We start from the raw sequence: 12,620 nt of genomic DNA on the forward strand, positions 1-12,620 counted from the left end.
ATACCAACCAACGTATTGGGATTTTCCCCTTTGCACTATGATCTGGTGTCTACTGCCAGGAGGCCAAAAAAAATGAGGCTTATACAACCACAGTGTCCCTGTGGTTTTATCATTTCCTGCTGCCCAGTAAGTCTTTCCACCTATTCACTGATTTCAAGCCGGACACAATCAGGGGATCAACATTCAAAAGACACTGAAGCCTCAGTTATTGAGTGAGAATGAAGACCCCCTAGACCTCCCCGAGAGAGGCTGCAGTGGGAGTTCAAGCTTTATTTGGTTTGCAAGGGTGCCACCGTGTGACACAAACCCGTTACCAGAAAAGGTGACAGGAATGTCCTCCTCAAGGCACTCCAGCAACTCACTTGAAGAACAGGTGACTGCTGTAAGGCCCTTCTGCCCTAAGTGTTGAGCCCATTACCATATCTTTCAGAAGATCCTCCCCAGGTTCCCCTTGGAAAGGGTTACTGGGAACCCCCCCTCAGCAGACCACCAGGGAACAGTTGCCTGCAAATGGGATAGGAACAAAAGCAAGAAGAAAAGAAACAGCTAATCCTGGAAGCAGCAGAAGGCTTCCTACTAAAGTGCTTTGGTACTACAGTGAGACAGGTTTTGAATGTTTTTCCCTACATAGCTGTGAAGGTTCCTCTGGCACTATTTATGTCAATAGAAATAGCATTTCCTAACAGTTTCCAGCATGGGACACTGCAAATGCCTGTTCTAAGTCCTCCTAAAATGTCGAGTGAGTGAATGTGGTCTGTTTTCCACTACCTGACCTAAATTCTGTGATATAAATAGCAACCAGGTGTTAATTAATTCCCATATGCATGCAGTATGTGGATGACATGTGTTTATATACACGTGTGCTTTTCGGGACAAATCTTTTCTCAGTTACCACAGCAAAAGTAGGTCTTACACAGATAAGGACCAGATGCTTAATTAATGAGAGAGCTTTCTGCCTCAAAGGAAGCAAACTAAACCATATATACTTGAGATGTTGCCTCTGCCATTGTACGTGGCCCAGAACCCTCTGCACACTTGGCATGAATTTGCAACAGAAGCCTCCACATTCTGTGTCACTGGAGACCATGGTCTACCTCCAGCCATGCTTTGCCCTGCAGCAGTCGGTGCTGCTCATGGCCAGTAGGCCCAGTGCTGCTCATCAGTGACTTACACAGGCAAGTCTACACAGACTCGACGGCCAGGTCAGCACCTCAGCTTGTGGCTGCAGAAGGAGCCGTGCTGCCAACACGCACATCAGCAGGCAGAAGATGATGAGAGCCTGCCAGGAACACCTGCCCACCAGGGAACACTTACCTGAGGTGTATCAGTGACCAACTGAGGGTAAACTTATATTAGGAATATAAGTCCAAAGTGAGCTTCTGGAGTGAACTTCCTGAAGATGCCCACCTGCTGTGCTCTGGTTCAGGTTAAGGAGCTGAACTACGTTTGGATTAAGCTACACCAGGAATGTACTCTAGAAGCACACCTAAGGCTCGTCACATGGTAACCAGGACATTGTGGACTTACAGGTCCAGCTGACTCTGTTGGGTTAGATTATTACTCATGTATACATAGCCTGAATCCAATCTCATGAAAAATCAGTATATGGATGCGTATATTACAGGATGGTATGCTGGCAGTACAGGGCAACACAGCCATAGCCAAGAACTAGGATATGAAGATACTACATGGAGATAGCTGTATACCATGTATTTGTCATGCACAGAATCTCAGAACAGTTAAAGTTGGAAGGGATCTCTGAAGAGCCTCTAGTCCACTCTCATATCCCCAGCTACACATTATGTATTGCGTTGTCACTTTTTCAATTAAGGAAGCCGTGGTTCCAGGCAGCTGGTGGTTTATAAATCCCACAAATGCTGGCCCTAATTTTTGTACTCATAAATAATGCTGATCTTTTTTTTTCCTTTCCTTAAGAAACAGGCCTTGAGACTCTGTATGGGCTGAACCTGGGATACAAAGGGTACCTGGGTCTGCCTGTGTGCTAGCCTGGCGGATCCATACTAGTGCTTTCCTGCACTCAAGATAATTAGCTGGACTAAGAGGCTGTCATTAGCTTGGATACAATACCAGACTAATACAGTTACACCACTTTCAGGATCTAAACTGGTCCCTGGTCACGTTGCTCCTCCAGATTGGAAACATGTACCAGAAGAGTTTGTCAACCCCTCTAAGAGAGAGCTGCATTAGACACACTTGTCCAAAGGAGTAGGAACAAGCAGGTTTGTTCCCTGCATCTTCCAGACAGCCTCTATGAATGATGTGCAGAAGCTTAGCAGTGCATGTGACTTGTTTAGCAGTGATCTCTGTCATTGTCCCTGCAAGAGAGCAAATCCCCAAGATCCAAACTTCACTCAGCTGCTGGGTAAATGACAGTACAGAAAGTACAACGAACAGTTGGAAAGGCAAACACCAGGGGTTCCTGCCTCAAGGGAGATGAAATCCACCATCTGGAAACCACATGGTATGGCTTGAGGAGGCCACCAGTCAATCAGAAGTGCAGTCATTCCCAGATGTGAAGCACAAATTTGGCAGTAGGGCTAAGTGAGACAAACTTGAATCACACAGAGATGTGAACTAGCAGGTGATGCAACCTTAGATCCTGTTTTCCCTGGGAGAAATTAATGCATTTACACTTTTGCTAAGTATCAGTTTGAATGCATTGTGTGCACACTTTGTAAGTGTTCCAGGACCAAACTGACCATTTTCTCACTCACACAGATTTTACACTTGGATACACCTCTGATTATTCTTAATCTGCCAAAGAGATGATAAATTAAGCTTGCCCCAAAATACCTACTTCAGAGGTGCTGTTGATTATCCTCTTATTAGGGATGCAGTTGATAGTGAGCTATCAGAGAATAAGAAAAAGCTCAATTCATGGATGGGGCTCAAGGACTTTGACTTTGGGAGTGGCAGTAGCATCCTGCTCACTGAACATTCAGGCAGGCAGCCTCTATGCCTAAATACGGTTACCAGTACTAAAAACCAACACTGCAAAACTGCAGTTGTGAAAATCTGCAAAATATACTTGCAGGGTATGAGATTGACAGGGAAAAAAAAAGGCTCAAAAATTTGTGGAAATTTTGAAAGCAACACCACTGAACCAGTTGAAGACAGAATCAGATATGCCATTTTATGCAGCCTGCAGAAAAGGAGGATGAGGGGGGACTTTATTGCTCTCTACAACTCTCTAAGAGGAGATTGTTGGCACCTTGAAAAACACAAAAAAGACAAATATTGTCTTAGTCTATTCAAAATATTTCCTTAATACACAGTGAAAAATTTTCCTTTATATTGGAGGGCCCACCATTTTAGTGTTCTTAAGTGAAGATGAAACTAAGAATTTATTTTTGAAAAGTAAAAATTAAATTATTTTACTTTTTAAAATCTCATTCTATCTTTTGTTCTTTAAAACACTTCAATTAATTTGATTTCTCAGACATAGCAGTGAACCTGAAATACTGCATTTTTTTGAATTCCACACTGGTCTCCTAAAGATACCTGTAATTAGCAGGAGTATTCCTTAATTCTTTCATGCCTTGGTCCTTTTTTAGGTCTTCCTGTAAGGATCCCAAATTTGGAATTGCTTATGTACAATCAAAGATGTTGAAGATAAAAGTTAGAAAATATGATGAGCTTTGAACTTAGTCTTTTCTTTCCCAAGGACTGAAATGTATTGTAGTTCATTGTCGTATAACTTCAAGCACACTGAGAGCCTTAAAATTAATACAGAAGTAGGATTAAGTATATAAAAGCACATTTATTTTTATTGCTTGTACGCCTCTGGTAATAACATTTTAGAGTAACGAGCTGGAGGCTAAAGCTGTGTGAAACATTGTACTGAGTTGGCAAAAGAGGAGTTTCATTAGTGGATGGACAATTACAGAAATGATGGATTTGACAGATCCAGCCAGCGTTTTCAAGAAATCATACAATTAATTGCTCTAAATAGCAGGCATTATAACACATTCTGCTGGTGAAGGGAATTAAATCCCACAGAAAATGGAAAGGTATTACATGAGAAGGTACTGAAGATGAATGGTCACTCATTAGCACTGCACCTTCACCCCACACCCCTCACATGCACAGACTGCTTTGGAATGGAGACAACTCTTCACAGAGACAGCCCAACACTGAGGCTCTTGTTAGTGTGGGATCCATGTCCACACAGAGTCCCAGCATTCCCACTGTCACCAACACCACTAAGGAACCCACATGCCAACCACACTGCCTCTGAAAGAGGACAGAGTTTTAATGTTACTCAAACTGAAGCACTGTGACCCTTTAAACACTGCTCACACATTTACTGTTTTTAGCAGTCTTCTTCGGGGCAGCCTGTAGATCAAGGGGAAACAGGAAAATGAAGAAGAGAAAATTAAATGCCATAATCTGCTAGTACAGCAATACAGTACTGCTTTGTAGGCTGACTTCTTAGTGCATTGTATACAAACATCTACACGTATGTCCACGGAGAAGGCTGTACATATACATAAATACACACACATACATTTATCTCACAGAAACCTATGGTAAGATAAGGCTTTTGAAAACTTCAGTCATTTTTTAAGATTGTGCTATCTCCCTTCATATATCTAATCCAATAATATAACCTGCTGTTTCCAAAAAGTTCAAAATAAATAAGCACCTGTAGATTTTATAGAAAACATATGAATCCCTGTGTATCTATAAAATGATCTGAATATGTATAAAAATGGAGTTGCTCTCTAGGTGACAACTTCTTTTTGAAAGGGTATCTTAAGGCTAGACTGAAGGTTGGGCCCATGAGAACTATTGTGGCATTTAAGGATCACAAGTTATCTTCTGCAAAGCCTAATTGTCTTTTACTGAAATTGATGAGAGATTTGCAATTGACAACAGTGAAATGAGGTCAGAGCCACAGCTGATATGACTAATTACCAAGCAACATTCACTCCATCTGTCCCACAAAATGTCTAAGAAAGAGCATAGGGTAAAACATCTTCATCCTATGCTGGTGCTCATCAAATCCTGTGTAAAAATAACAGTCAGAGCACTTGGAAGATTTCATCCTCTGAAGTATCTAAACATTTGTGCCAGAAGAATTCCTCAAGTTTCCATGTAGAGAAATTTTGTGGGTAAATTACAGAAGAACTCAGATGACAAGAAATGTGTGGGTGTGCTTGTATATATTGCGGCAGATCCTGAAAACCCACGCTCCTATGTAGGTGCCTGAACCCTACGATGAAATGCCAAGTTAGTTTTCCTGACTCACCCAGGTGTGCCATGTTGTCTCCAGGCTAGGTGCATAATACATGCTGGCAATCTCCCTTTCAGGCTTTGCCTTGACAATGCAGCAAATGGCTTATGACTCCTGCTCCAAGATCCAAAACCATCACAGCTGCATGACTAAAAAATAATCCTGTGTAGTAAATGAATTCTTAATGTTTGAATTTGTTCAAAGAATTTTGGCATGCTAACTTGTATTCAAAGGGCTTTATGCCAGTAAGGTATTTATTATTTGTGCCTCCTGTGTTAACTTATGCTGACTAATAACCATCCAACTACAGCTAGTATAAAACCTATGTGGGTTCCACAGCTGTGGCTAATTTTGGAGAAATCAGATCACATGCTCTCTGGTCTGGACCAAACTTTTATTGTTTGGTGATCTGGCAGCACAGACAAACAGTACTCCTGACAGTGAAACTGCAGTTTCAGAGACAGTGCAACCTGTGATGAAGATAGCAGTATCTATAGACAAATGTAGAAACAACCAAGTTTGGAGAGGAGGAATGGACCTCAGATGAGATTTTTTGTTTGTTTCCATCTAAGTAAGATACTGATAGAGTCAAATACCACAGTGGGGATCTCTGCACCCACCATGCAGTTTATTTGCTAGTGTGAACAGAATGGGAGCACTGCATTTGTGCCATTTCATATTACACAGACACCATTTATATTGTGTACGTAGAACTGAGAAGCACTATTTCACTAATCAAAACACAACACTAAGCAATTACCCAGACTTCTGTCTATTCAAACACAGTAATGTTTCATACTCTTCCACTTCACTGACTTATTTTGTTAGCAGAGTGCATACACATGCACACACACACACAGACATGCCTGTTAACTAACTGTGCACCACAAATCTGAACAGGTGACATCTCTGTGATTTTCATAAACCTTGCCTGGGACCACTCTCCAGAACTGAGACCAAGGGAAGTGGAAGAGCCCACATCAGTATCAGTAACCTCTGCAAAACATGGTGATCTCACTCAAAGTGCCCACTGGGAATGGCCACTGGCCCATGTTGACTCCCTAACCATGCCCATGGACTGGGAGAGGGCTGCCCAGCCAAAGGCAGGGGCTGCCCTGAGGCTGACCTGCACACAGAGGGCTGAGCTCCCGGCTCACACACCTGCTCTGCCTCTGTTTAAATTCTTCTATCGATGCAGTGATAGTGTCTCCTAGTGGCTATATTCCTGAAGGAGCAGACCCTAAACCAAGCTTCATACCTGAAAATTCCGTTCTTCAGAGGCGAAATACAAACGCATCTCTAGATTTTTAGAGTATCTAAATCAGCACTCTGAAAGGGTTTTTTTTAATAACAAATAACCAGAAAAACAGTGGCACTTTATTCTTTTCCTTTAGTAAGACTAGAGAGATAAGAGCCATAATAAAACCATGTGAAGCAAGGACTTTGCTCAGAGGTCTGAAAGCAAGCATGGGCATCAACTGATCAGTCAATCTCATGTAACCTTTAGGTCCCATCCAGATCCTGTAAAAGCAAAGGAAATGCTGAAATGCTCTGCTTTGGTAAATCTCCATAGATCAACCCACCATGTACTGAGCCCTACACCAGACACCACAGTCTGTGGGTGTGGACTCACGTCCTGGGATCTTTGTACCACACTAAGCACTTGTGAAAGGCATTGCCAGCACAGATCAGGAGGCCAGGTCTCCCAGCAGCATCCTGCCTGAAGTCACGGCCCGCAGAGGACATTTAAGCAGAAGATAAAAACAAGAAACCTTGAACTGTATCCATACTCGGTGCTAGCCCTTCCTCGTTGAACAGGATATTTTTCATTTTCAGCACCAGCTAAACACCAAAAATCCATCTTAGTAATGAGATCTGTGTCAGGAGATTTTGTGAAAGAAAGACTAAAACTTCAATATTCAGACAGCATAAACCAAAACCCCACTAGCTTGAACTACAGTAAGGTAGACCCAGAGGGCACATGGGTCTGATTTTGCCATGTTGTTGAATGTTTCTCATTTTCTTCCAATTGAAGTTTCCCATTGCTGACCATCCTCTTGGAAAAGAGATTTGTGCAGCAAATTTCCATACATGGATAAGCTTAACCAAATAAAATATTGAAAGAAAAGAATGAATGGAAAGGCACAGGCAAGGAAATCTTTCCTAGCAAATCCTGTCTGCAAGTGACGACTAACTCTTAACAATGGAGCACGAATTTACCTTCCTCTGTATGTATATCAGGGCCTTTTGTTGTTTATTAAACATCCTGTCACACACCTGACACCCTCACTTTGAAGATTTTACATAAGCTTCCCTGTTAGAAGAGTAATAAGTCACTACAAAAACTACTGTAGTTGGAGCCGTTTTAAGACCACAAAATAAAACCTTTTTATATATATATATATTTCTGATCTCATCTAACATATCTAGCTGAACATCACAAGAGTGACTAGATATAAATATGGAGTTTATTCCTTTTGTTCCCACCTCCAGTAGGTCCTTTTCCATGTACCTGTGTGTGCCTGAGACAGTGCCCTTTGCTGCAAGCAGAGCACTGTTTCTGCCACCATTCTCACATTGTGCCAGTGCTGGTGGAAAGCATTTCTTGAACAAGGTCCAGTCAATATTCACTTTCCCTGATGATCCTTTTGGTGTCTCTTTTTGCTGACCTTTACGCCAGAGTGAAAGCTAATCTCTACCCCCAGCTTTTCACTTGAGGGAAGAGAAAGATGAGAATTCAGCTTTGGATGAGGTTCTTACTGGTAAACACGGATTGACAATTGAAACGCTTCCCACTCAACTTCTTTTTCCACACCTCCTTCGGCTGTCACAGACCGTGAACTGAATCATACCAAACAACAATTTCAGTTTGTCTTAGTCTAGGTAAATTTCCTACAAGGTTTGAAAACAAGGCCTAAACTTTTTCTTTTCTCACCCTGACAATTAAGCTCTGTTCCATAAGAAAAACAAAGGCATGCACCTACTGAAGCCTTTCTGGTTTCAGCACTCTGATCTTTTGTAGCCCACCTATTCAGTCGAATTCTTTTAAAAGCACCTCTCTTTCTACACACATTTAAAACCTCCTTTCATCCAAAGCTGACAGATCTCTCTAACACAGCACCTCTTATTAAACTCCTGTACAATTGATCCCACCTTCCATCACTGACCCAAAACAAGCACAGACCTCTACAGCCCACCTCATGTGGAATACAAACAGCAGATGACTGCACCATCCAGAGGAGAGTGATAGATAGTTGGGGTAGTCCAAGGATACAGAAGAGAAAGAGCTGCAACCCTAGGCTGGTCCTTCCACCTCTGAGCTTCTTTTTCATGGCTCTGATCATTTGTTGACAGTAGCTAGTTAAACAGAGAAAATGCTACATAGGGCAGATTAAACTGCTGCACTGCCACCAAAACAAAAAAATGTATAAATTCAGTGCAGAAATTCCCCACAAAGGTAAGGCAATAGCAAATGATAAATTAATGACTTCTGTCACAGTCCTGAGAAAAGCCAAAGAGCCTCACATATTTGTCCTCTGTTAGACTGGGCAATTGTCCTTTTCCCAAAGCAACCCAAACCAATACTTTCTAAGCTTCCATTCCTCCCAAGCCAACTGCTTGAGGGCCGCTGCACAGTCAGTTTCTTCTTCTGACCAGCTAATGGGACACTTGTGTGCACACCTTCCCAGACATGTGTTGGGTTATTTAAATCAGCTCAGCAAGTCTTTTAGCCTGTGAGACACAAAGGCAATATCAAGAGAGCTTCCTTTTGCACCCTGTCCTTAGAGAGTCCTATCTTGAGCAGATCATGCTGATACAACATGACAACATCCAGGGATAAAGGGGAGGCTCACACTAAACACAGTCTAATACCAGGTAGTGTTATAAGAGGGCAAGCAGAGATCAATGAAATCTTTTCTTTTCTTTCCTACAACTAGCAAGTCTGTAAACTGAACAAGCCCCCTGCCTCATCAGAGCGATGAAGTGGGCGACTCCTGCAATCCGGGCATGGGTAGGGACAACGGTTTCCTTCCAGGGGACGCTACCAGAGCTGAACTGTGTTTGCTTTTCTTTAAAGCCTCTTGTAGAACCCTTTGCCCTTCCCAGCATTTTTCTAGCTAGAACTTTAACGCATTTGGCACAGAACTGCAAAATTGCACAACTCCTCAAGAAGTTGGATTTGTTTGTTGCCTTTTGAAGGGATGGCTGGGGGGACAGGTTTTCGATTATTTTTGAAATTATTATTATTATTATTATTATTGTTATTGTTATTAACACTACTGTTATATTTAGGAAGAAGCTTCCCTCTCCCTTCTGAGTGAACCATTCACATGTACTCTTCTTTCACAGGCAGGTGGTTTAAGCTTGATCTGCCCTCCAGGGGTTAAATAAAGAAGTGATGGGAAGGAAACCCAAGACCTTTTCCGTGGCTCATATTTGAAATTTTTTCCCTCGCTCTCTTCTATATGTGGATCGTCTGCTTCTCGTTTCCTCTCGCTCCCCAATTATTGTGTTAGGGAATGGCGAGGGGCAAGGATTAACAATGAAGCAGATGACAGGAAACTGTTACCAAAAGAACAATGCCGGGCATCTCCCCCATCCTCCCGTTCCTCCCACCCAAGAGATGGTCCCCCTCACCCTTCTGTCGATGCCATGGTTCCGAAAAAAACCCTGTCTTCTCAAGGGTCCAAGGGATTAATTTGGACAGCAGGGCGCGAAGGAGGATGGTTCTTTGGTATAACCCTCGCTCACGTCTGGGAAGGAGCACGCAATTCCTTGTAATCCTGGGGGCTCCGCAGGGCGAGGATCCGGCAGCTCCGCTCCTCGGCTCTCCCCCACCCCGCCGTCCCAGAGCAGGCTCTCGGTGCCCCAGGGACCGGCGCTGCTGCGCCGCGGCCGCCCAGCAGTGGCCGGCGGGGCGAGGAGGCGCTGGCACCTGGGCTGCGATCCCCGGCGCCCTCCCCTCGCCGCGGGGAGCGTGTGCGTGTCTGCGCGGCTGTGTGCGAGAGCTGGGGGGCGACTTCACATCGGCGCGGCGCTGGCTGAGGCTGGATTGGAAGCTTTAGCCCTCGAGCCGTGGATTTGCAGTCAATCCCTCTCTATTTTAGGCACGGGCTGACATCACGAGCCGTTGTTACTCCTATAAATCCCCCCCAACAGCTCCTTGGCAGCAGCGGGGGGGGGCGGCGAGCCCCTCGCAGGGGGAGGGCCGGGCGCCGCCGACCGCGACCTGCCCCGTTCGCCGCGGCCGCCACCGCCTCCCGGGGCAGGCTCGGGACTCCGGGGAGCCGGCCGGGAGCCGCGGGAAGGCGCGATCGCACACACCCACACGCACACGCGGCCCCGCTCGGGGTGTCCGGCCGCCGCCGCACACCCGCACGTGCCCCGGCGAGCGGGGTCCCACAGCCCGGCCGAGAGGCTGCGCCCCCGCAGCCGCGGCACCTGCGCCGCCGGGCCGAGACGGCGGCAGCCTCCCGGGAGGCCCGGCCCGGCCGGCCCCTATCCGCGCCCTGCTGTCCCACCGGGACGGCCGGGGCTCGCCGGCGGGACCGAGGGGCCGCGGGAGCGGGGCCTCCGCCCGCAGGGACGCGCGGGGCGCGGCGCGGGGTGGTGCTGCCCCCTGCCGGCAGGTGGGCGCGGCGCGGCGCCCGGGCCCCACCTGCCGCCGGCGGCCCCGCAGGCCCGGCCCGGCCCGGCTCCGCACCGCCGCGGCCCCGGCGGGCGGCCACCGTCCTGCCTGTGGCTGCAGCCTCTCCCCGCGCCTCGTCCGGGCCCGCCCCGCGCCCCTACCTGCGCTGCCCGCCGCCGCCCCGCCCCGCGTGGCAGCGGCCCGGCGGATCCCGGCCCGGGGGTCGCCCTGGGCATTTTTGCAGCGTAGGCAGGAAATTTCTGTACCCGCACCCTGGTGCTGGGGCACAGAACGCTCGCCCGGACACTGCCACACGCCTTCGCTCCCGTTTCCCTCAGCTGGGGCTCTGCCCGCCAACCTCAGTGCTGTCTCTCCATCCAAGTCTGACCAACCTGATGTCCCGTTTAACAGGGACCAAACATTTCTGCCGCAGCTCGTTTCCTCTGCGGCGAGGAGGTGGCACGGGAGGCCAGCAGCCATGCGGAACCCCCTGACACGATAAGGAGCTGGGAGGCTGCAGGGATTGCACAGCTGAGCAAAGCCTGCCTGACCCTCCGCACCACTCCCACTCCCCCAGGATGCTTTTCCTGCAACCAGGCCAATTCCAGTTACTTGCCCTTAAAAAATGGCAGGATGCAGCCTATCACGCAATCCCCAGTCCTAATCAAATACACATTTTTTTTCTTGTAATCTTACCATGGACGTCGGCTTTCAACAAAAATCTTGTACAAGGGCAATTCTATGAGAGTAACTGAGGATGCCTGAAAAGAGCTTGTATCTCAGTATGTCCGTTTCCTTTCAGTGCTATTTTTCAGCTAAGCACCCTGGCTTTTGGAAGTCATTTAATGCAGCCCTGAAACATACAAAGGAAAAACATACACTCGTTGGAGGGAATAAGAATGCAGAGAGTGTTTTGCTCTCCTCTTTCCATAGCAATATCCTTATGGCCTTTCCAGAATGCACAGCTCTTTTTCCTTGGAGGGAAAATGAGCTGCTATCCATGTTGTGCTATTTCACACCCTTTCTCCAACAGATGGCACAGATCCTCACCTGTTTAGAAAGAGATGTTTGAAATAGTTCTACATCTTAAAAATAGAGTCAAGCTATCAAAGATATTAGCAATTCCAGGTCACACATTGGGTTTTTTTCAAACATTTGTCCCTATTTTTCCTCATTATTGGCATTAGATGCTAACCCCTGCATAGTTCTCTCAGTCTGTAAACAGGAAACTGCTGTGGGTAAGCCTGACAGAAAGGATGGACAAGCTGGTTTGTAATTCCTGGGAATACTTGACATGGTGCAGGTGCTTGGATATGTTGATATGACTGCTCACTCATACATGTGAATACCTATCTCATACAACCAGAGAAATAGAACATTATGTGGGCATTTAGAGATAGCCAGATTTGAATCTGGGATTCAAACATGACTGAGGCCCAGAAATAGAAGCAAATGCTGCAACCTCATCCTCCTCCCGTAAAGGGCTGTGCTAAAATCTGAATCCTGGGATTGAGAGGTATCTGGCTATCTTCTTACTTCTGCTTTCTTCGATGAGCATCATGGCTGTGAAAAGAAGGGTTTGAATAGTATTGTGCATGTACAGCTATAGCAACCTCCTGAGATTTTAATTCCATTAATTCCTACAAGTTCCTCTTCAGGAATGTACTTTTGTGTGATCTACAGCTATATTGTTGCTGTCCAAGCCCAGAAACTTTCAGCTGATTTGAAGCCAAA

At 46.0% G+C, this 12,620-nt stretch overlaps 1 protein-coding gene across 3 annotated transcripts in view; it reads right to left on the bottom strand.

The window, feature by feature from the left end:
• The window catches only part of SLC1A2 (solute carrier family 1 member 2), an 89,639-nt gene extending 78,341 nt beyond the window's left edge, over positions 1-11,298 (bottom strand). The window contains exon 1 of one of the 3 annotated variants that reach the window (XR_005257041.1): positions 9,896-10,689. Coding sequence is in view for 1 of the 3 variants with exons in the window: in XM_038137546.1 (XP_037993474.1) it covers positions 9,896-9,912 (17 nt within the window). In the remaining 2 variants the exon portion in view is untranslated. Of the gene's footprint in view, positions 1-9,895; positions 10,690-11,278 lie in introns of those variants that run through there. The other 2 variants (XM_038137547.1, XM_038137546.1) reach the window with 2 other exon arrangements.
• Between the last annotated feature and the right edge of the window lie 1,322 nt (positions 11,299-12,620).

Source organism: Motacilla alba, chromosome 5, assembly GCF_015832195.1.
Source record: "Motacilla alba alba isolate MOTALB_02 chromosome 5, Motacilla_alba_V1.0_pri, whole genome shotgun sequence".
In the NCBI taxonomy this organism is placed as follows: domain Eukaryota; kingdom Metazoa; phylum Chordata; class Aves; order Passeriformes; family Motacillidae; genus Motacilla; species Motacilla alba.